A 24062-nucleotide genomic window follows, 5' to 3' on the forward strand; every position below is an offset into this window, starting at 1 on the left:
TTTATATAGCGCAAACAGTTTGCGCAGCGCTTTACAATGTGAGGGAAGACAATACAGTTACAGTACAATTCAATACAGGAGGAATTAGAGGGTCCTGCTTGTTAGAGCTTACAATCTAGAAGGGATAGGTGACTGTGGTGAGACAATAGAGTGTAAGTTCCTCTGGTGCAGAGACTGAGGCACATGGTTTGGTGCTCTCTGTATAGTGCTGTGGAATATGTTGCATAAATACAGAAAATAAGTAAAATATATACTTGGGGATAGAACTGTGTACTAGTTTGTATGTCACCTTATCCCTTTCCTGTTATTGGTGGCTGTTTATAGACCTGAAATTAGACCCCCGTCTACCCCCTCGTGGTGTCTGTGCAGCAGCCGGCTACCACTGCCCGGAGAAGAGACCCTTCCAGACCCATCATGTGGGGGATAAGAACAAAATCTGTACGTCATGTCTGGGTTGGAGGTAACGGGGAGAATAGTTGGGGGGAAGAATAGTTGGGGGGGGGGGGGGTGTCAAGCCTTGGATAATGGGGAAAAGACTTTTCTGTGTGCATTTTAGTATTTATTACTGTTAGGCCCTGCTAAAAGAAAAACCACGTCATTTTATTTTGGTCCTGTATTTTTTTTTTTTTTTTTTTTACTAGCCTAGGACCTGATGAGCGAATCCACAAAAAAACAGTCATTTTATTTTGGTCCTGTATTTTTTTTTCTTTTACTAGCCTAGGACCTGATGAGCGAATCCACAAAAAAACTGTCATTTTATTTTGGTCCTGTATTTTTTTTTTTTTTTACTAGCCTAGGACCTGATGAGTGAATCCACAAAAAACAGTCATTTTATTTAGGTCCTGTATTTTTTTTTTCTTTTACTAGCCTAGGACCTGATGAGCGAATCCACAAAAAAAACTTCATTTTATTTTGGTCCTGTATTTTTTTTTACTAGCTTAGGACCCGATGAGTGAATCCACAAAAAAAAATCATTTTATTTAGGTCCTGTATTTTTTTTTTCTTTTACTAGCCTAGGACCTGATGAGTGAATCCACAAAAAACAGTCATTTTATTTAGGTCCTGTATTTTTATTTTTTTTTACTAGCCTAGGACCTGATGAGTGAATCCACCAAAAACAGTCATTTTATTTAGGTCCTGTATTTTTTTTTTCTTTTACTAGCCTAGGACCTGATGAGCGAATCCACAAAAAAACTTCATTTTATTTAGGTCCTGTATTTTTTTTTACTAGCCTAGGACCTGATGAGTGAATCCACAAAAAACAGTCATTTTATTTTGGTCCTGTATTTTTTTTTTTTTTACTAGCCTAGGACCTGATGAGCGAATCCACAAAAAACAGTGGAAATCAGAATAGTTTTTTTATATTTTTATTGCAGGTTAGAAAATGAAAGGTCGATCTGATTGGTTGTTGCTGGCATTATAAACAGTAATGGTGTAAGAATTATGGTGTACTAGCTAGTTCAGTTTCACTGTCCTGGAAGAATAGAAGCTTTCATTTGAGGACAGAGAGGCTGAACTTTCAATTCCATTTTTTGGTAAAATCACAAGCCATAAAATATTGGTTTCCATCTAACGCTAGGAGATGGGTTCAAAATTTCCTGATTAAACTTGAATTATAATTCTGATCATAGTTGATGTACAGTAATTGCTGTAATTTTCCTGTGTTTTCAGTGCAATCTTTTAATACAGTAAATAGTAGAAGCTTTCTTTTTTTTTTAAATAATTTAAGTTAATATTAGAAGCTTTCAATGCAGTTTTGACTACATTCTAATTTGTGGTCGGTAGATTGCTTTGTTTCTGGCAATCACATGCAATTGTATGTGCAATTTCTGGTGGATGAAAGATGGTTGTATGGCCAACCTAATCCTGGCTCTAAAAACAGGTAATCATCTGTTGACTGCATATACTTTACCGCGATTTTACCGCGATTTACAGGTGTTTTTACAGGCATTTTTAAATTGAAATAGAGACCAATGGAAAACGCCTGTAATCTGCCCAAAAAGAAGCTCATGTACTTTTTTGAGCGTTGGGCGTTTTGCTCACAGCGTCAAAACGCTCAGATGTGAACAGGGGCCATTGAAATGAATAGGATTTGTCTTGTTGGGCGTTTTGAGAGCTGATCCTAGAGCAGAAAAACTCCCCAAAAACGCCCCAAAACGCCTACATGTGAACGGAGCCTTAAAGTTACAAAAGCAAACAAAAATATTAAGGCCATCCATGCAAAAATGTGGCGTTGCGCTATTGCCAGTAGCAGCAAATGAAGCATTTCTATTCTAACTCTCTACAGAAAATTCCTCCTATGACATCACAATTGCTATAAGTGCCCCCTATATGAGAACCAATGAAAACAGACCCCGTTCTGCCATTTCTTTAATCACATGTCGTCTCTTGTCCATAGAGGGAATGCATCTCGGTGCATGTAGGCCAGGCTGGCGTACAGATTGGCAATGCATGCTGGGAACTCTTCTGCTTAGAGCATGGCATCGAACCTGATGGTACCTTGCGGGACAAAGCAAACCCATCAAGCCAGGACGACTCCTTCACCACCTTCTTCAGCGAGACTGGCAACGGGAAACATGTGCCACGGGCTGTCATGGTCGACCTGGAGCCCTCTGTCGTGGGTAAGTGGCCATGGACTAACTACTGCACCTCATTGATCGGAAACTGACAGTTCTTTTATCAGAATATGTTTAAGTGGACCTGTCATCAGATATTGTTTTATTATTGAGAGCAAACAAAATGTTAAAGCGGAGTTCCGGCCTTAAAATCGACACAATCGATTTTGGGCCATCCGCTTGCTGAGTGTCACCTGAACAACAAATGGATAGTCACGATTTTTTTTTTTTTTCACTTACCTTGTTTCAGAAGAAAATATACTTACCTTCCTTCCACTTCCTCCCTCTGCGGCCGGGGCCCGCGCCGTCACTTCCTGTCCTGCAATGCGTCCTGGGAGCTCTGACTCATCACTCCCAGGAGGCAATGGGCAGTGACGTAGGCGGCCGGCCGCTCCTCTCACAGCTTGCACAATGAGCTAGAACCAGGAAGAAGGGAATACATTTACATACTGCGACTTCGGATAACCACAACAAAGATGGCCGCGCTCAGCAAACGATTTTAAAAGTAAGAATTTACGATTTACACTAACTTATAAAACTATGTAATACAGGATTAGCGGATGTATTAGGGGCGATGGATCACTATTTGGGCAGTATTTTTATCAAAAAAATGATTCTGAGGCCGGAACTTTGCTTTAAGTACTTTGTCGGTGTAACACTTTCAGGTATTTATTACCTCTCACTAAGATCATAGTACTGCCTTCATCTGTTTCTTTCTCCAGATAGATGGAGCCATCTTTGTTCAGGCATCATTCAGGGTCACAGAATACTTCTTGGACTGAGATGACACAATCTTGTAAATCCTGTTTCCTGTGACGTTCTTAGCTGTGTTCACAAATGTCTAGCACAGATCAGCCCCTGCTGCAGCCTCTCAGCTTGTGACTTGCTAAAAAGTTTCAATGTTGCAGTGTGATCAGTGGGGGAAAGGAGAGGAAATGCTGCCACCTGCCTGCAGCAGACTGATAACATCACCTTGGCCCAGGCAAAGTCATTGGCTTTGGGCGTTTCTTTTTCTAAAACAAGGTGTAAAATGTTACTGCTGCTGTATATTGTGTGACATGACGGGAATGTATTCATGCCAGTCTATAAAGGGAGTGCCAGGTCTAATTTAAAGCTGTACTTCATCCTTCCCTTCTGTCTTGCACAGTTGTACAGACTTCTCTCCTTTAATGAAAATGATTACTGTGATTTCACTGCACACTGTGAGCTACACAAAATAGAAGCTGCAGCACTGTCTGAACCACAGCATATGATGCCCTTCTGTTGGTGGATTTAAATCGTCTGAGTACAATATGCACTATATAGGAATCCTGCATATATTGTGGAATCATTTTTGGATTAAAGTCATACTCATTGAGACCATAGGCAGGGGTCTCCAAACTACGGCCCTCCAGCTGTTGCGGAACTACACGTCCCATGAGGCATTGTAAATCTCTGACATTCACAGACATGACTAGGCATGATGGGAATTGTAGTTCCTGAACAGCTGGAGGGCCATAGTTTGAAGACCCCTGCGTGTATTATGTTTTATAGGGCTTGTGTACACTTGCTTCAAAATGTGGCTTCAAACACTTTTAAAGCGCTCTGATTGCCAATCAAAGCCTCTGTCACTAAATAAAAAGGCTAGCTGACAGTCCTGTTTACACGTTGCTTTTGCCTTGCTTTGTTTCACTTCAAAAATGATACCCCATGTCACTTTAGCTTCAAAGCGTCTCCGAAGCCTCCATAGAGGTCTATGACAAAGCTCACTTGAAGCACCTGCAATTTTTGAGATTCTTTTATTCAGCTTTAGCTTTGCTTTGTTTTGGAGGTATTGCAGGTATGAGATATCCCAGGAAGCACTGGGAATCCAAAAAGCAAACCTTTCCATCGAGATTTAAAGCTTATAGATCCACTGATGGAATTTTCATTTCAAAATATGTGTACTACTGAGAAAAATAATGTTTAAAACAAGTGCAATATTTATATACAGGTGCATCTCAAAAAATTAGAATATCATCAAAAAGTTAATTTATTTCAGTAATTTATTTCAAAAAGTGAAACTCATATATTATATAGATTCATTACACACAGAGTGATATATTTCAAGCATTTCTTTCTTTTAATTTTGAGGATTATGCCTTACAGCCAGTGAAAACCCAGAATTCAGTATCTCAGAAAATTAGAATATTGTCAAAAAGTTCAATATTGTAGACTCATTATGTCACAATTCTAATCAGCAAAATAACTTAAAACACCTGTAAAGGTCTCTGAGCCTTTAACCACTTGCCTTCTGTGCACTTAAACCCCCTTCCCATCCAGACAAATTTTTATCTTTCAGTGCTCTCACACTTTGAATGACAATTGCTTGGTCATGCAACACTGAACCCATATGAATTTTTCGTCCTTTTTTTCCACACAAATAGAGCTTTCTTTTGGTGGTATGTAATCATCTCTGGGTTTTTTATTTTTTACAAAAAAAAGCAAAAAGACAGAAAATTTTGAAAAAAAAAAAAGTTTTCTTATTTTCTGCGAGTAAATTTTGAAAATAAATACATTTTTCTCCTTCACTGATGTGCGCTGATGAGGCGGCACTGATGGGCACTGATAGGCTGCACTGATGGGCACTGATGAGGTGGCACTTATGGGCACTGATGAGGTGGCACTAATATGCCGCACTGATAGGCGGCACTGATGAGCACTGATAGGCGGCACTGCTGGGCACTGAGAGGTGGCACTGCTTGGCACTGAGAGGTGGCACTACTGGGCACTGAGAGGCGGCACTGACGGGCGGCACTGATGGGCACTGATAGACGGCACTGATGGGCACTGGCGGGTGGCACTGATGGACACTGACAGGTGGCCCTGATGAGCAATGATGGGCGGCACTGATGAGCACTGATAGGTGGCACTACTGGGCACTGAGAGGTGGCACTGCTGGGCAATGAGAGGTGGCACTGCTGGGCACTGAGAGGCAGCACTGACGGGCGGCACTGATAGACGGCACTGATGGGCACTGGCTGGTGGCACTGATGAGCACTGATGGGCGGCACTGATGGGCAGCACCATCAGTGCCCACACTCAGTGCCCATAGTGTTGCCAGTCAGTGCTCATCAGTGCCTAGATGAGCAGGCACTGATGGGCACTGACTGGCAGCACTATGGGCACTGAGTGTGGGCACTGATGGGGGGCACTGATGGCGGGCACTGTGGGCACTGATAGTGGGCACTTAGTGTGTTTTATTTACCTTGTGTAATCAGGGCACTGGTGATCAGTGCCCTGATTACATTCCTCTGTGTCCCTGACGGCTGATCTGCTCTCTCCTTCCTCACACTGCAGTCTCTGTGTGAGGAAGGAGAGCTGGCGATGAAGGATGATCTCATATGTTTACATATGAGATCATCTCTCATTGCACGGGCCGATCACGTGGTAAATGGCCGCTGTGATTGGCCATTTACCACGATCTGTGATTGTTTGTGTCCAAGGGACACGGCCGACACAGATTTTCCTCGATGCGCGCTTGCGGGAGCGCGCGGGGAGCCTGTCTCTGGGAGGCCGTTTAAAGACGGCGTCCCGCAAATTCGAGTCCACGCTGTAGCCGTACTTCGGCTATAGCGCGGATGTGAAGAAGTTAAATGGTCTCTCAGTCTGGTTCAGTAGGTTACACAATCATGGGGAAGACACCTGACTTGACAGTTGTCCAAAAGATAGTCATCGACACCCTCAACAAGGAAGAAGCTGGCTGTTCACAGAGTGCTGTATCCAAGCATATTAATGGAAAGTTGAGTGGAAGAAAAAAGTGCGGTAGAAAAAGGTGCACAAGCAACAGGGATAACCGCAGCCTTGAGAAGATTGTGAAGCAAATGCCATTCAAGAATTTGGGGGGATTCACAAGGAGTGGACTACAGCAGGTTTCAGTGCTTCAACAGCCTCCATACACAGATATATCCAGGACATGGGCTACAACTGTCGCATCCCTTGTGTAAAAGCCACTCCTGAACCATGTCAGAAGCGTCTTACCTGAACTAAGGATAAAAAGGACTGCACTGTTGCTCAGCGGTCCAAATTCCTCTTTTTGGATGAAAGTAAATTTTGCATTTCATTTGGAAATCAAGGTCCCAGAGTCTAAGGGAAAAGGGGAGAGGCACAGAATCCAAGTTTCATGAGGTCCAGTGTGATGTTTCCACAGTCCGTGATAATTTGGGGAGCCATGTAATCTGCTAGTGTTGGTCCATTGTGTTTTATCAAGTCCAAAGTAAGCAAAGCCCTCTATCAGGAAATTCTAGAGCACTTCATGCTTCCCTCTGCTGACCAGCTTTATGGAGATGCTGATTTAAATTTCTAACAGGGCTTGGGGCACCTGCCCACACTGCCAAAAGTACCAATACCTGCTTTAATGATCATGGTATCACTGTGCTTGATTGGCCAGCAAACTGGCCTGACCTAAACCCCATAGAGAATCTGTGGGTTACTGTCAAGAGGAAGATGAGAGACACCAGACCCAACAATGTAGACCAGCCGAAGGCCGCTATCAAAGCAACCTGGGCTTCTATAACACCTCAGCAGTGCCACAGACTGATCGCCTCCATGCCACGCTGCATTAATTCATGCAAAAGGAGACCTGACCAAGTATTGAGTGCATACTATACTGTACATGGACATACTTTTCAGCAAGCCAACATTTCTGTTTTAAAAATCCTTTTTTTATTGGTCTTATATACTATTCAAATTTTCTGAGATACTAAATTTTGGGTTTTCACCAGCTGTAAGCCATAATTATCAAAGAAAGAAATGCTTGAAATTTAACACTCTGTCTGTAACACATATATATATATATATATATATATATATATATATATATATATATATATATATATATATATATATATATATATATATATATATATATATATATATATATATATATATATATATATATATATATAATATATTAGTCTCACTTTTAGAATTAGATTACTGAAATAAATTAACTTTTTGATGATATTCCTTTTTTTTGAGATGCACCTGCATGTTATATAAAAGGCTATTCTGTATGTGTATTCTGTCCCCCTTTTCACTGGATACCGAGTTATGCTTTTGCTTTCAGAAGCTCATTTTTAGCTGACACCTGACCATAATACCTATCCCCACCACCCGCTTTGAGGCTTTAACAGCTTCCATTCTTCTGGGAAGGCTTTCCATGAGACTTTACAGTGTTTCTGATATTGTATGACAACAGCTGGCTCTCAGAAAGATGTCATCAGCAGCCACATGCGGGTTATGTGTATATATTCTGAAAGTGTCTGGTGCAAACATCACATCTGGTGCGCAGCATATAACAGTGAGAAAGTGAGCATGGTCTGGACCAGAGCGGAGGAGATGGCACACATGGTGTGCAACATGGGAATGTTATAACAGAAGGTGAGCAGGGACCAGAGAGAGAGGACTGAGCCGCAGAGGATCAGCAAAGCTGGGGGACCGAGGCAGGAGAAACTAGAAATGTCACATGTACTATGCAGCGTGGGAGAAATATAGCAGGAGGTGACTGGAGACCAGAGAGAGAGGAGGAAATACAGACTAGAGGATCAGCAGAGCTGGGGATTACTACTGAGAAGGGATCAGCAGAGCTGGAGGTTACTACTAAACGTGGGATCAGAAGAGCTGGGGGTTACTACTGAGCACGGGATCAGAAGAGCTAGGGCTTACTACTGAGTGGGGCATCAGCAGAGCTGGGAGTACTACTGAGCAGGTGATCTGCTGAACAAGGGTACTATTAAGCTTGGGATCTGCTGAACATGGGTACCAATGAGCTGGGCATCTGCTGAACAGGGGTACAAATGAGCTGGGGATCTGCTGACTGGGGGTACTACTGATCTGGGGTTCTACTGGACCCCTTTTAAACAAATAGAAAATCAACGCACACACAGGGAAATTGCCAAGCTTCATTAACGCTTCAAAAAAAGCATCATTAAAGCATCATCGAGGCATCACCAGAGCATTTTTGAAGCATCACCAAAGTATTATCGAAGCATCCCAGAAGCATCAAAAACCCATCTAAAAAGCATGTTAAAATGGTAGATGCCTTAATGTGTGTTGAAGTCGAACCAAGTGTAAATGAGCCTTACATCTGCCCATAAGGTTACAATATACAGTATATACTGGTCTATTACTCCCTCTGTCACTATTGGAGCACACAGAGAAGATTTGTTTTTTGGGGCTTCACGTGGTTACCATGTGCCAAAATTGATTTGGATAAACCCCTGTTCACACCAGTGCGACTCCAGGTGTGACATATGTTTTACAAATCACACCTGAAGTCGCATCTAATGTCTTTCTATGGCACCGTTTCAATAGGTGCAATTCAAAGTAGCACAATTTAAAAAATAGTTCTTGCACTATATTTGCCAATTTCATGTGTGACTTCCATTGAAATCTGTGCTTGAAATTGCACAGATGTCGGCAAGCTGCGGATGAAATCGCACTGTTCTGCGGCTTTGAAGTCGCGCAGAAGTATTGCGATTTCAAAGCCCCATTCAGTGTGAACGTGGGCTAAAGCATTACAGTGAAATGCTTTGAACTAAGGAACCAGTCCACAGCGTATTTTTGTCATCTTTATGCCTTTGTACTGTAACTTTTGTTGATCCCCAAGGAGGTCCCTTGACATCTTTAGATGCTGAGAAAGAGGTTCCTAGGGGTATATTCAGTAGGATTAGACTAGGAGACTAAGATTTTGTAGATCTCTGTGCTGTGATTTTAACAATAATAAGCCTAAGGCCCCTTTCACACGGGCGATCCCATCCGATCCACCTGTCAGTTTTTCAGGCGGACCTGATCGGATGCTCCATGCATCCCTATGGGGCAGCAGATGTCAGCAGGGACATGTCTGCTGACACCCGCTGCTATCCGATTCCGATCCTGTCTGTGAAATCTGGATGGATGGAAACCCTATTTTCCTATCTGTCTGGAGGATCGGCTCGGATGGGACCGGATGAGAACGGACAGGCAGTCCATTCTCATCCGATCTCCCAGGACAGCGGGGATCTGACAGCTCCGTCTCTGCACACAGAGCGGAAACGGAACTGCCATCCGCCTGCTCAGGGGGGACCGCCGGATCGATCCCCCGCTGAGCAGAGAATGGACCTCGCTGGGTGGTGCGCTGTGTGAAAGGACCCTAACATTGCCCTTTTAGCTCTGGTTTACATTGATGCTACTTTGAAATCCTGATACTTCACTTTAACCACTTTAAGACTGGAAGGATTTGCCCCTTAATGACCAGGCCCTATTTTGCGATTCGGCACTGCGTTATTTAATGGACAATTGCGCGGTCGTGCAACCCTGTACCCAAACAAAATTTATGTTCTTTTTCCCCCACAAATAGAGCTTTCTTTTGGTGGTATTTGATCACCTGTGCGATTTTTATTTTTTGCGCTATAAACAAAAAAATTGTGACAATTTTGAAAAATAAAACAATATTTTTCACATTCTCCTATATGGCATTCTCAAAAAAAAAAAAATTAAAAAATCAAAATTTCTTTAACATTTCAGGCCAATTTGTTTTCTGCTACATATTTTTGGTAAAAAAAAATAAAATCTCAATAAGCGTATTTTGATTGGTTTGCGCAAAAGTTAACTATGGGAAAGATTTATGTCATTTTTATTTTTTTTACTAGTAATGGCGGCGATCCGCGATTTTTTGCGGGACTGCGACATTGCGGCGGACAGATCGGACCCCTAACTGACAATTTTGACACTTTTGGGGGTACCAGTGACATTACTACAGTAATCAGTGCTATAAATATGCACTGTTACTGTACTAATGACACTGGCAGGGAAGGGGTTAACCCTGTGGGTGATCAAGGGGTTAAATGTGAGCCTAGGGGAGTGATTCTAACTGGGGGGGGGGTGCGTGGTTTCTAAAATGACCATAGAAACATGTGATCCTATATAGCAGGATCACATGAGCTCTGTGCTCATCCCAGGGAGAAGGACGGTCAGCTGTGTTTACAACAGCTGACCGCGCTTCTCTCTCAGCGGGGAATGATCGCGGGTGTTGGGTGGCAATCGGAGCTGCCTGACACCCGCATCGGCTTCCCCGCTGTCGATCGGGGGCGGGAGAGCGCCCCCAAACTGCCCCCAGGCGAGCGACGTAGACCTACGTCATTTTGCCTGGACGAGTCAGCCTGCCGCAGTAAATATAACGTAAGCGGTCCAGAAGTGGTTAAATAGCATGATTTTAAAGTAGCACGCCAATGTGATTTCAGGTGCTACTTGAAAGACATCTGAGCAGCTTCATGCACAGATGTCTACTGAAATCGCATCCAAAATCAGCAAAAGTAGTGCAGGAACTACTTTTGCAAATCGGTGCGGTGCTGCAAAGTGGGCGTCAAATCCCATGACAAATCACTCCAATGTGAACGAAGGCTTAATGACAGCCATTGTTGAATATCTAAATTGAATAAAGGATTGGACTTGCTTTTAAACAACTTTATGTTATGACATTTCTTTGAGAGATCATCCACCTCAAAAGTCCCAACAACAGGCTTTACAGTCCTTGCTTTTGAGAATGTTTTGGCATTGTGTAAGTGATTTAGGGATGTGGTGGTAAAATTGTCATTGCACCCTTGGCATTACAATGTGTAGGACTGCATTCAGCAACATTTATCGCTTTCTTCCTCAGACTGACTGTCCTCGGCTGCCGCTTTCAGTCATTTGATTTCACTTCTTTCAATCACGGAAGCTGAGCATCACATGTGCATGCTACAAAGGTCATTCTGCATGCAAATACATAGAAAGCTGTTATTTAAACATTAGGAGAGGAAGGAACCAGGAAGAGCAAAAGCTATAACCAGATTCAACTTCAGCTTTAAATAACATGTGGCAAAAAAACCTTCATCTGGCAGGATATACCGGGACTTTTACCACCTCTACTCTAAAATATAAGACTCCTGGGGGACACATCCAAACTGTCCGTTGGAAAAATAGGGAATTTTAAGGCTCTGAAAAGACAATGCAACTTTGTTGGGGATAAGTTTTACATTTTGAAATAATAAAAAAATTGAATATTTGCAGCTAAGTGTTATAAATAATATACTCTTTGGAAAAGTGTAATCAGTTGTCGAACTAGGAGAGACTAATGCTGGCCAAACAGTAGCCGAAAAATTGTTCGAAATCGGTCATTCGTTTGTTTTTCGTCCAGTTAATGGGCACAAATAGAAAAACGGTTTTAACTTTTCAGAGCCGAAAAACAGTTTGGAAAATTCTGCCGAACGAACGATAAATTGAAAGGTTAATGTTTCTCGCCCAAACTGTTGTCACTAGGCATATGTGACAAACTGAACAAAAAACTGATTCATTTATGTCCATTGAACGATTTAATACAATACATGATTGCACAATAGTTTGCTCTCACGGCCAATTTTTCATTTTTCAAAAATGAGTTTGAACGATTTTTTGGCTACTGTATGGCCAGCATTAGGCTGGCCATAGACAGAGATCAAAAGTGTGACTATTCCTGTTTGACAGAAGTTAATTGTTTGATTGGCTTCTGTCAAACAAACAAGTTGGATAACTTTTGTTGATCAGCAGCTGCAGCCACTTATCAGTGTATTCTGACAGTGGCAGTTCCCGCTATCAGAATGTAATGTCCAGGAGAATCCTGGACAAACCCATGGCCAATTTTACAAATCGGGTGTGATCAAAACCATCAAGCATGCATTTGTAAATAACAAAAGATGAAAATTTCACCAGAAACTGGAGAACACATCTAGCTGATCCTCTAGGGCTCTTACACAAGAATGCCAAAAAATGGCAGGTTTTAGGCTAGCCATACATTATACAATTTTCCTTCCACGGGTCGAAGGGAAGAAATTTGCTTGATTCCTCATCAACACAGTCAGTGTTGATGAAGGAATCCCTCCCACTGCGCTATTGTATTCTGACAGCGGGAGGCTTCCCAGCCATCAGAATACAATGATCTTTGCTGCCTGCTATAGCCAGCGGCAGTGATTGTACGACTTCAGCACACCCAGCCTGCCTATAGATGGATTGAATTTCGGCCATTTCCTGAAAAACCGGCCACATTTCTATCCATCTATGACCGGCTTAAAGCATTCAGGTATTTTTTGTTATTTTTTTTACTGATCTAAATGCAGCCTATTCTTTTTTTTTTTGGGGCCTAGAAACACAAGCATATAAACTTAATCTGCAGATAGGTCAGTATAAAAATACAAAAATCTGCATTGCTGGACAGTATTTTATGCACCTACACGCAAAAATGCACAAATACGCACATTTACTATACAGCCCATCCATGCGTTTTCATGTAGAAATTTGATGCCAGGAATCTGATTTGACTTACTATGTGCAGGTATTAGTCCCGGTTCACACTTATGCGATGCGGGAACCCTGCGAATCTACTGCCGGTTTCCGCATCGCATTCCCAGCGCAGGCAGTTCACACTGCCATATGCGAATCGCTGTGGGTGTCAATTCAAAGTTAGCGACACCCCCAAATCAGTTTGCATATCGCAGTGTGAACTGACATTCGGACATGAATTGGATCGCATAAGTGTGAACCACCATGCGAATCAGTTCACATATCGCAGTGCGAACTGACATTCGGACATTAATTGGATCGCATAAGTGTGAACCACCATGCGATCCGATTCTGATGCTGACCCAAAAAAGGGTCCTCTGCGTGTTTGTGCCGAATCAGATGCGAATTCAGCCATACTATCTGTATGGCTGAATTTGCATCGCACAGACATCGCTTGTGATTTTCAGAGCAGTGCGCTCCGAATCACATGCGATGTCTGCCATCGCACACTAATGTGAACCAAGCCTAAATGAACACATTTTTTGTAAGGCAGTGGGGGAGATTTACTAAAACTGGTGCACACAGAATCTGGTGCAGCTGTGCATGGTAGCCAATCAGCTTCTAACTTCAGCTTGTTCAATTAAAGAGATTGTAAACCCTGGGGGGGGGGAGGGGGACTGTAAGACATAGGCATAATAAACTAGTATGCATCGCATACTAGCTCATTATGAAATACTTACCTTAGAACAAAGCTGACTCAGTGGTGCCTGCACACTGCTTAGATGGCTGACATCTTCCCCGGTGTTTCTTCTGGGTTCGCAGGCTCTGGCGCTGTGAGTGGCTGGAGCCCCGATGACGTCAATCCCATGCTCCTGTGCACAGGAGCCGCCTGTTTGCAGCACGGGCTCTGAAGTTTCGGCATGGTAAGCCGGACCTTCAAAGAGTATGGGCTGATGACGTCATCAGCTACATGTACTCTGAATATTTCCTAGCTCCTGAATATTTGTACTCTGAATATTTCCTGCAAGCTTAAAAGATATTCATAGGACCTACAGGTAAGCCTTATTGTAGGCTTACCTGTAGGTACAAGTAAAAAGACAGTTTACTATCTCTTTAAGCTTTGACAACAAAATTTCAACTTGTACTTTGTGTCTGCGTCCCCGAGCCTGCTGCTATGAAGATTGTGTTTCCAGGTTTGCTTCCTTCTCCAGTGACTCTGCCCACCCTTGCCTCCATCTAGTCTCCATTTATCATCATATCTCTCTCTGTACCTGAGTCAGTTATCTGCTTCTCTGTGCCAATGTGATGCCCTGAGTGTTCCAGCCAACTTCTCATTACCAGCACCCAGGGCCGCTGTTAGGAATCATGGGGCCCTATACAGTCCTCCTGACGGGGCCCCCCCAACTCTGCCAACACCCTACCTATCCCCCTGGGGGTGAAGTGGAAAAGCAGCATTGACTTTATCGGCCTTAACCCCAAAAATTGAAAAAAAGTCCCTCCTCTGCTCCCACCTCCTGATGGGGCCCAGGGAAATGTAACTTAAGCATTGGTAAGCATGTAGGAGTGAGGGTGTGGACTAGTAAAATCCATTTATTCATTTAGGCAGAAATGAACAATAAAGCTGCCCTGGGTGCCCCTGTTTAGATGATGGGGCCTGGGCCCATTACAAGAGGACTGGTTGTACTGTCTTATCAGCGGCCCTGCCAGCACCTGTGTACTGTACTCCTTGTCTGTTTTCCTCCTCTGTGCGGTTCCCATGTACTCCTATCAGTTAGAACTGTGTACCCTACAGGCTTTGGATACCAAGTAAATGATCTGCAACTCTATTCATTGCTCTTAAAAGCCCCCCATTTAGTAAAGTGATTGTAAAGGAAAAGTTTTATTGAAAAAAAAAAAATAACAAACGTCATATTTACATGCTCTGTGCAGTGGTTTTGCACAGAGCAGCCCCGATCCTCCTGCCCTGCCAATGCTCTGGGCCCCTCCTCCTTGCCGCTTGCTGTGGAGGCATTCATGCGTGCTCGCTCCTGAGCCCCACCCAATGACAGCAGTGGGAGCCAATAGCTCCTGCTGCTGCTTCTCAGCCAATCAAGAGGGACAGACCCGGGTGAGCCACAGGTCTCTTGCACATCGCTGGATCGAGATCGGGCTTAGGTAAGTATTAGGGGGGAACTTGCATCTGAAGGTTTTTTACCTTCTTGCACAGAACGCATGAAGGTAAAAATCCTTCAGCCTTTACAACCACTTTTATTGCCCGACAGAACTCATATTCTTAGTACAGCAGTTTACGTGTTTTAGCCTGATTGGCCTTATTCATAACATTTTACACCAGTGTCTCAGCACTGCTTGAACTATTACCCTGCATATCCACTTACAGTTCACAACAAGCTGCCTCCTTGACTCAGAGGGCCCAACTTGGGTGTCACCTGCAGCCAAACCTATCTCCACCTTCAGTGGTCTCACCGTCAGGTACACTGGACTTGCCCTCTGTGCCAACGGGTATTCTGCTTCTCCAAGACTCCTTGCACTTCTCTGTGACTTCCCCTTGGCCACTTCCACTGCCTAGCCTCAGCTGAAAATCTTATTTCTGGGAAGCCAGTCTACTCCCTATTGGAATGGAGTTCAGCTCGTGAAAGGTGGGACAAGACTTACAAGTGTTACTTAACTGAACCAGAGAGAAATCAGGTCTCCTGCCCTGCCAGACAGGTCTATGCTGTGCAGCAGGGTTGTGTAAATCGCAGGACTGGATGGACAGATTTAATCTGTCTATTTAGCTGTTTGCCTGAAGTTCAACTTTAAAGTAAACCTGTCTAAAAATAAATGTATTAAAGTGTTAAAAACTTAATGGTTCACCCAGCATCATAAGATGCTTACTGTTACCCTTATTGTTTAGAAAATCCACCTCTGTGTGCTCCTCTGATGTTAGTTTCACTTTGTTACTGACTGTGTAAACCCCACCCACCTGTCTGCAGCCTATCCGGTAAACTTTATTTGCCACAGAAGTGCTGTCGCTGAATACGGTTGGATAAGGCTTAGCCCAGAAGCCAGGGACATCAGGCCTCACTGAGTGAAGAGACACACATGTAGGCACATATGGCTAGTGCATTACCACCATTGGATTTTATTTAATAAGAATATGTTAATATACTCATAAAAGTAATATGAAACAAGCGCATTAAAGTAGCTCTGAGGAAGGGGGGCATGAGCACAAAACACGTTAGCCTTTCAACTCAAGTCATGTTTGGATAGACGCCTGTGCCATGCTGCTGAAGTTGTCTTTTGATGTGCTTGTTTCATAGTACTTTTGTGAGTACACTAACATATTCTTATTAAATAAAATGTAATGATAGTAATGCACAGCGTTTGCACCTTCCTGTGTGTCTCTACAGTTTGTTGAAGACTTCCCTCTCTGAGGAGGACTGCATCAAGCGAAGCATTATGGTGACACTAGGGATGGACCGATTATCGGCAATGCCGATATGCACTTTCCCCGATATATCGGAATCGGCCCCTGAGGTTACCGATATTGCCGATATTTTGGGAAAGTGCTGTACCGGAGTGATGCCTGCAGCTAGAGGCAGCAACCCGGTACCGGCGTCCATAGCCCGACGGTCGGCTGTCTTGTAATGACAACCGATGCGGCTGAGAAGCGGCTTGGATGTCATTACATGGAGCGGGAGGGGATGTCTCCCCCCTCCCGCCACCTCTGACGGCTCGCCCATGTCTCCCGTCCCACCGGGAGACCCGGTGACCACTTTTTGCGACCCGGGCAACCAGCCTGCAGAGGAGACCCGATCAAAGCCGCTTTCGGCTCTGATCGGGTCTCCATGTAAAAACCCAAAAGTGATGTCATGACATCACTTCTGGGTACTCGGCGGCAAATTAAAAAAACATGTGAGCATTCAAAACAGCCAAACTTGGCGTTTTGAATGCTTTTAAGAGCCCCAGATCCCTCCACCAGAGTACCTGTGGAAAAAAATTTTTATTTTTTAAATGTCCGAAAATATCGGCCAATATTGGCCGATACTGATATCTGGTGACCAAAATTTCAGTATCGGCAGTCAAAAAACAATATCGGTCGATCACTAGGTGACACCATTGGATGCATGCCTGCTTGAGCGCTGGAGTGTTTTTCTTACATATACCTTACTGAGTAAAACCAACATCCAGAGTTTTTTTTTTTCAGATAGTAAATAGCTGCCCATGAGGAGGCCACACTTAGGCCTTGTTCCCACAGCCCTTGCTGCCCCTCTAAAAACAGTGGATCGCTTTTCAGAGAGCAGTTGGGAGGAGATATATAGCATGCTTACTACCTGTTTTAACTCTAAAACGGCTGTGCCTGGAACCACGTGCATTGCTTGCAGTCAGGGCAGTTGTGGCTCAGTCCTATTTATTTGGTTTGTATTTGGTGGTGATGCTCCCCAGTGGATCTTTAGGTGGGCGATTGAGGGGCAGTAAAACTGCAGCTCAACTGTCTGTTTTACTGCCTCCTGGCCGCCCGTGTGAACAAGGCCCTAGGCAGAAAGTTCAGATTTCAGATGTTTAGAATGACCAATGAGCTTTTGAAGGTGAAACACATCGGCTAAGCAGTCAGCAATTCTGCCCCAGGTTAATGCTCCGATCTCTCCACAGATGAGGTCCGCAGTGGAGCTTATCGTCATCTCTTCCACCCAGAACAGCTTATCACAGGAAAAGAGGATGCGGCCAACAACTATGCACGGGGACACTATACTATTGGAAAGGAGAGCATCGATCTGGTGCTGGATCGTATCCGGAAGCTGGTGAGTTTGAGATTAATATATTAATAATGTTTTCTCTTTACGTGATGAAAAATATAAGAATTTAAAAGGAAACTTCTATCTATTTTTAGGCCACGTGCACACGGCTATACAATGTAAATTGCAGGTGTATTTCCAGGCCCAATAGACACAGCCGCAGTATACAGCCACCCATAGTAATGAATAGCTGTACATTACCTGTATACTGCTATACGACATACTTCCCAAAACAAGCCTACAGCCCTTAATTCCTGAATGTGGTGTCCAGGAATTTAAGCATGTTTACATAGGTATGGGATATACCCACACACAGCTAGTGCACAGCCGTTCATTACTGTAAGCTGCAGCTGTGTGCTGGGTGCAGAGATATGCCACAATTTACAATGCTCTGCCTTATGCACCTGTGTGCGTGAGGCCTTACACCTAGTACACACAGGCTGAATGTCAGGCAAAATCGGCCAGTTCAATAAAAACCGGCCAACATTCAGCCCATGGGTATGGCAGGCAGCCAGTTCGACAGAAGCCTCCTGAGCATGCTGGAAAACCAGCGTCCAACCGATTCACACCAAAGGGGAGAGGCTATGCCCCTGTCAGGACACAATAGCTCAGCGAGGGATTGTTAGTACAGCAGTTCCTACTGAAACTGTTCGTTTTTTTTCCGTTCAATCCAAAAAAAACTAATGGTGTGTACTAAGCTTTACACCAATGGTCTCCAAACTGCGGTGTGGCCCTTTGCTTGCTTTTATCCGGCCCTTGGGGGGCACTATTTCATTCCTAGACACAAGCAATGGAATACAACTTTCCCCACTGACACCAACAAAGGGGCACAGTTTCTCCCAATGACACCAATGATGAGGCACAATTCCTCCCAATGACCCCAATGATGAGGCACAATTCCTCCCAATGACACCAATGATGAGGCACAATTCCTCCCAATGACCCCAATGATGAGGCACAATTCCTCCCAATGACCCCAACAATGGGGCACAATTCCTCCCAATGATGAGGCACAATTCCTCCAAATGACACCAATGATGAAGCACAATTCCTCCCAATGACACCAATGATGAGGCACAATTCCTCCCAATGACCCCAATGATGAGGCACGATTCCTCCCAATGACCCCAATGACGAGGCACAATTCCTCCCAATGACGCCAATGATGAGGCACAATTCCTCCCAATGACCCCAATGATGAGGCACAATTCCTCCCAATGACCCCAATGATGAGGCACAATTCCTCCCAATGACCCCAATGATGAGGCACACTTCCTCCCAATGACCCCAACAATGGGGCACAATTCCTCCCAATGATGAGGCACAATTCCTCCAAATGACACCAATGATGAGGCACAATTCCTCCCAATGACCCCAATGATGAGGCACAATTCCTCCCAATGACCCCAAGAATGGGGCACAATTCCTCCCAATGATGAGACACAATTCCTCCCAATGACACCAATGATGAGGCACAATTCCTCCCAATGACCCCAATGATGAGGCACAATTCCTCCCAATGACACCAATGATGAGGCACAATTCCTCCCAATGACCCCAATGATGAGGCACAATTCCTCCCAATGACACCAATGATGAGGCACAATTCCTCCCAATGACCCCAATGATGAGGCACAATTCCTCCCAATGACCCCAACAATGGGGCACAATTCCTCCCAATGATGAGGCACAATTCCTCCCAATGACCCCAATGATGAAGCACAATTCCTCCCAATGACACCAATGATGTGTCATTGTTTATGTCCCCCAATGCCGGGGGAATTTTCTACTCCCAATGGCCACAGTTCGACCCCCCCTGAAGTCTGAAGGACGGTAAATTTGCCCCTTTTTTTATTAAGTTTGGAGACCCCTGCTTTAGACATATGTATGTGAAGGTAATCAGACACAATCAGTCAGCACTCAAGTGGAAAAAAAAAGATACAATCCTGCTGCAGAGAAAGAAACTAAAGTTTACCTTTTCACATAAATGTTCTCTTTTCTTGTTGTAATTGTAATACAGTATCCACAATTTTGCTGCTTCCTACAGACTGGAAATACTTAGGGTTCAAGCTCACAGATGTATTTGCTAATGTATGAGAATACACTCAAACTTGGTAAGGTTAAATTCATGTCTTCTCAAGATCTCTGCTTCATCAAGAGAGTGGATTCTATTTAGTTTTTGGAAAATGCAGCAGAATATGTGAGATTCCGAGGGTAGAGGAGCTCCAGTGAAATTCACTCACAGCAGAGTGAGCCGACCCTACAAAAAGTAACAGTGGAATCTCTGGTAGGATGACATGTTGAGAAAAGTTGTGGACCTCCAAAGTGTAATATTAATGCTTTGTAAGCAGTGTTTAAAGCATTTGGCATTGTTTCCTTTCAGAGTGACGCTTGCTCTGGCCTACAAGGATTCCTCGTCTTCCACAGTTTTGGAGGGGGGACTGGCTCCGGTTTTACTTCCCTTCTAATGGAACGGTTGTCTGTAGATTATGGGAAAAAATCCAAACTTGAATTTGCCATCTATCCGGCTCCCCAAATCTCAACCGCTGTGGTGGAGCCCTACAACTCCATCCTCACCACCCACACTACGTTGGAGCACTCAGACTGTGCCTTCATGGTGGACAATGAGGCCATCTTTGACATCTGCCAACGCAACCTGGACATTGAGCGCCCAACTTATATCGACCTTAACCGACTCATTGGCCAGATAGTGTCCTCCATCACAGCCTCGCTACGGTTTGCTGGTGCTTTGAATGTGGATCTGACCGAATTTCAGACCAACCTAGTGCCCTACCCACGCATCCATTTCCCTCTGGTCACCTATGCACCCATTATCTCGACAGAGAAAGCGCACCATGAACAACTGACCGTAGCCGACATCACCAACTCTTGCTTCGACCCAACCAACCAGATGGTGAAATGCAACCCTCGCCATGGCAAGTATATGGCATGCTGCATGCTCTACAGGGGTGACGTGGTGCCCAAAGATGTCAACGTGGCCATCGCCAACATCAAAACCAAGAAGAACATTCAATTTGTGGACTGGTGTCCTACAGGGTTCAAGGTGAGATGATAGTTTGCTAGTGTATAAATCTACCAAGCTTTGAGATTTTGGGAAGTTTAGACTTCTTTTTAGGGGACACTTGTAGGTCTTAAAAATCTTTAAAGCCACAAATCCCCCAGTCTTTCCTTAATAGGTAAAGCTTAAAGAGAACCAGACAGATTTTCAATACCAGTGCTTTCAGCTTGGTGATACCACTAACTGTGGGTGGTGCCCCTTTTTGGTTTAAGTAGAGTGGTGAGAGGTTTGAACTCTTGCCAAATTATATTGTAGTATGTACACAAGAAGTAAGGGGACCCTAACCATTGGGGAGAAGAGTGGAGAGGCATTAGAAATTTGGTTAGTGCCAGCATGGATAGCAGTCATTCTTAACAGAGATTCTATCCATTTTAATCATTGTATCCACAGCTACGAAAATGTTTTGGCTGCAGTTACACTTCTTTAGCACCATGTCTAAACTACCCTTCGGGTATAGTAGATCATGAGAACTTATCTGAACTTATCCTAATTCTTATCCTTACTGCCTCTGCTTTGTAAATATTGAGATGGGTCATTACAATTTTCTTGTTTAAAGGCTAAGTTCAACTTAAGCAACATGTTACTTGTTATTCCTATATTTATGGTGTAACATGTAACATCATGTACCTAAGCACCCGACTCCCACCCTAGAGCCCAAAAATATGTGCAGTTATTTTTTTTTTTTTTTACTTAAAGGGGAACTTAACCTTAAAATCTTTTTGCCTGAGTGCCACATAAGATGGTTCTGTCTTTATTACAATCAGCTGGTTAGTCTCAGAAACCCTTCAACACACAAAGATGAACATCCCCACAGTGCATTTTGCCTCAAGATACTACCAGAGGATCCGGTTTCTCAGGAAGCCAGGTCCCAAAAGCAGGGGGTTGGGATTCACGAAAAATACAACAAGGAAACATTTTAAAATACTTACTGCTAGTTTTTCCAAAGGTACCGGTGATGCCAATGGGCTTCAATGCGGGATCTTGGGGCAGCTGAGGATCCCAAATCACCTGTGTAGGATCAAACTCTCTTATGATTTGGGCTCCCCAGGATCCCAAGAGTAGGACCAGCAATGTCACCAACCAAGTGACTGGATTGGATCCCAATGTTCAGGGTAAAGGTGAGTATTTTATAAATATATATATTTTTATATATATATATATATATATTTTTTTTTTTTTTTATATATATATTTTTTTTTCTTTTTCTTTTTATCCAGATATATATGCCTTGGAGTTAAAAAAAAAAAAAAGAAATGCAGCTTTGGCTGCAATGTTCACCTTTAATCCAGAGTTGCCCCTCCACACAGTACTTCTTCTTTGCCACAGGTTATCCTCAGTCTTCTAAGTTGAATGAACAGCAGAGGAAAGACTAAGTGCGGGGTGCCATTGCTCTGCCCCAAAGTATGGTGCCCTCCATTCACAGTGAATTGCACTAATGTCATCTGTTAGTATCAAGGTGTTTTCCTAGTTTTAAGGGAACTGACGCTTTTAATAAACACAAAATATTTGACAATGCCAACCCCTCTCTACATGCAATTTTAGTTGTAATATTTTATTTAAAATAGAAAACACCACTGTTGTAGTGTTTCTTAAACACTGATAATGGTGCCCAGTAATCCTGACCATGCCCTAATAAATGGATCACTTTCTCTTGCAGGTTGGCATTAATTATCAGCCCCCCACCGCAGTGCCCGGGGGCAATCTAGCCAAAGTACAGCGTGCTGTGTGCATGCTGAGCAATACAACCGCCATCGCTGAGGCCTGGGCACGCTTGGACCACAAGTTTGACCTCATGTATGCCAAGCGGGCATTTGTTCACTGGTATGTGGGCGAAGGCATGGAGGAGGGTGAGTTTTCTGAAGCTCGTGAGGATCTTGCCGCTCTGGAGAAGGATTATGAGGAGGTCGGGATGGACTCATTTGAAGAGGAGAATGACACAGAAATTTATTAACAGTAATGAGAGTCTAATAGATGCTTAAAATAAATATAAACTCTCATATGATGTGTTCTTTGTTTTCAATGCAAATGACTGTTTACTGTTGAAACAAAGCGTAGTACAGTAAAGCCTTTTATAAAATATATTCACATATCTCATATCCCAAAAAAATAATAATTAATTGCATTTCATTACAGTGGGCGGAGCCATGCAAAGCATTCCTTTTCACCCTATCAGCCAGACACACATCTGGTGACTACATAGCCTAATATATTACGGCTACTTATTCTAAACTGCATACAACTTTTTTTTCTTTTTTTTTTTAATCCGTAGTGGTGCACAAAAAGCAAAACACCTAAGTGTACAAAATATAAGGAAAATGAAAAAAAAAAAACATTTTTTTTGCCAGCGCATGATTGGATGATGGAAGTCAGCAGAGCTTCTGCTCATTTAATAAGCTCTGGAGCAATTGCAGAGTGCAACTGCACTTTGCAAAGTACACAGTCTATTTGCCTTCAGTAAATTAACCCCCATAGGCTTTTAGTAGCGTTTAGGGGCAGGAGCTTTTAGAGGCAGGAAAAAAAAACACTGCCAGTGCGTCCAGGAGCAGCAGAGTTTGGGCAGAAAAACCGCTGGACGCTACTAGAAGCTGCTAAAAGCTGCTACATGCTCCTAAAAGAGCCTAAATAATAGGTGCATTTAGTGCTTGAGCATTGATTAATTTCAATGGCCAGAATAAATTATTTGTTCTGGCCAATTAAATAAATTAATGCCCAGGAGCTTGATGCCTGTGAAAGCTCCTAAAAGCTTAAAAAAGCTTTAGACAGGTTTACAAGCGTCAAGCATTTTTTCTGAAAAAACGCTGCTGCCAGGAGACAAGGCTTCTAGAAGAGGTAAAAGAGAAGTATGGTATTTTGTTTTTGTTTTGTGAATTATACTGACCTAGGTGAATGCAGCATCAGTCCAATGCTGCATCTGTCTCCCGCTGGCTCTAACACTGAGAACCGAGCGATCAAACACCAGCGATTACTCGGTTTTCAGAGCTCCCTAAGCAGAGAGCTGGTGACTGTCAGTCACCCGTTCTCTTCTCTGCACTCCCCCCCCCCCCCTCGCTTACTGGAGTTCTGGGCTGTGGAGGGGACAGGAGCAGCCATCTCAGGCTCGCTGTGGCTCGCTGAGAGCCTGAGCTGGGTGACGGTCCAGGCATGTGAGCCGATCCCGACCATTTGGTCACAATCTTTCCCTAGCCTGTACTGGCTCTGTCACGTCAGCCGACAGCAGGTTTCAGCCCGCTGTCTGCTGAAAACAAGTCACAGGAGTGCAAAACGATCTGCACTTCTGTGATCTACAGGGGAAATACAGCC

At 43.6% G+C, this 24062-nt stretch overlaps 2 protein-coding genes across 2 annotated transcripts in view; both read left to right on the forward strand.

Moving 5' to 3' along the window:
* Positions 1 to 24062, forward strand: part of PEX26 (peroxisomal biogenesis factor 26) — a 63908-nt gene that overhangs the window by 32862 nt on the left and 6984 nt on the right. The gene's annotated exons all lie outside the window — the stretch shown is intronic.
* Positions 286 to 22757, forward strand: TUBA8 (tubulin alpha 8). Its single transcript, XM_082256760.1, has 5 exons — positions 286 to 438; positions 2399 to 2621; positions 17541 to 17689; positions 20067 to 20747; positions 22420 to 22757. Exons 1-5 carry the CDS (start codon positions 415 to 417, stop codon positions 22711 to 22713), a joined length of 1371 nt encoding a protein of 456 aa, XP_082112886.1. The 5' UTR covers positions 286 to 414; the 3' UTR covers positions 22714 to 22757.

The sequence above is a fragment of the Pelophylax lessonae genome (genome assembly GCF_965119305.1).
Source record: "Pelophylax lessonae genome assembly, chromosome: 4".
In the NCBI taxonomy this organism is placed as follows: Eukaryota; Metazoa; Chordata; class Amphibia; order Anura; family Ranidae; genus Pelophylax; species Pelophylax lessonae.

Coding starts and splice junctions, on each gene's coding strand:
- TUBA8 (XM_082256760.1), top strand. CDS start 415: ATGTGGGGGATAAGAACAAAATCT. Junction 17,690..20,066: donor TGGATCGTATCCGGAAGCTG/GTGAGTTTGAGA, acceptor GTTTCCTTTCAG/AGTGACGCTTGCTCTGGCCT. Junction 20,748..22,419: donor GGTGTCCTACAGGGTTCAAG/GTGAGATGATAG, acceptor TTTCTCTTGCAG/GTTGGCATTAATTATCAGCC.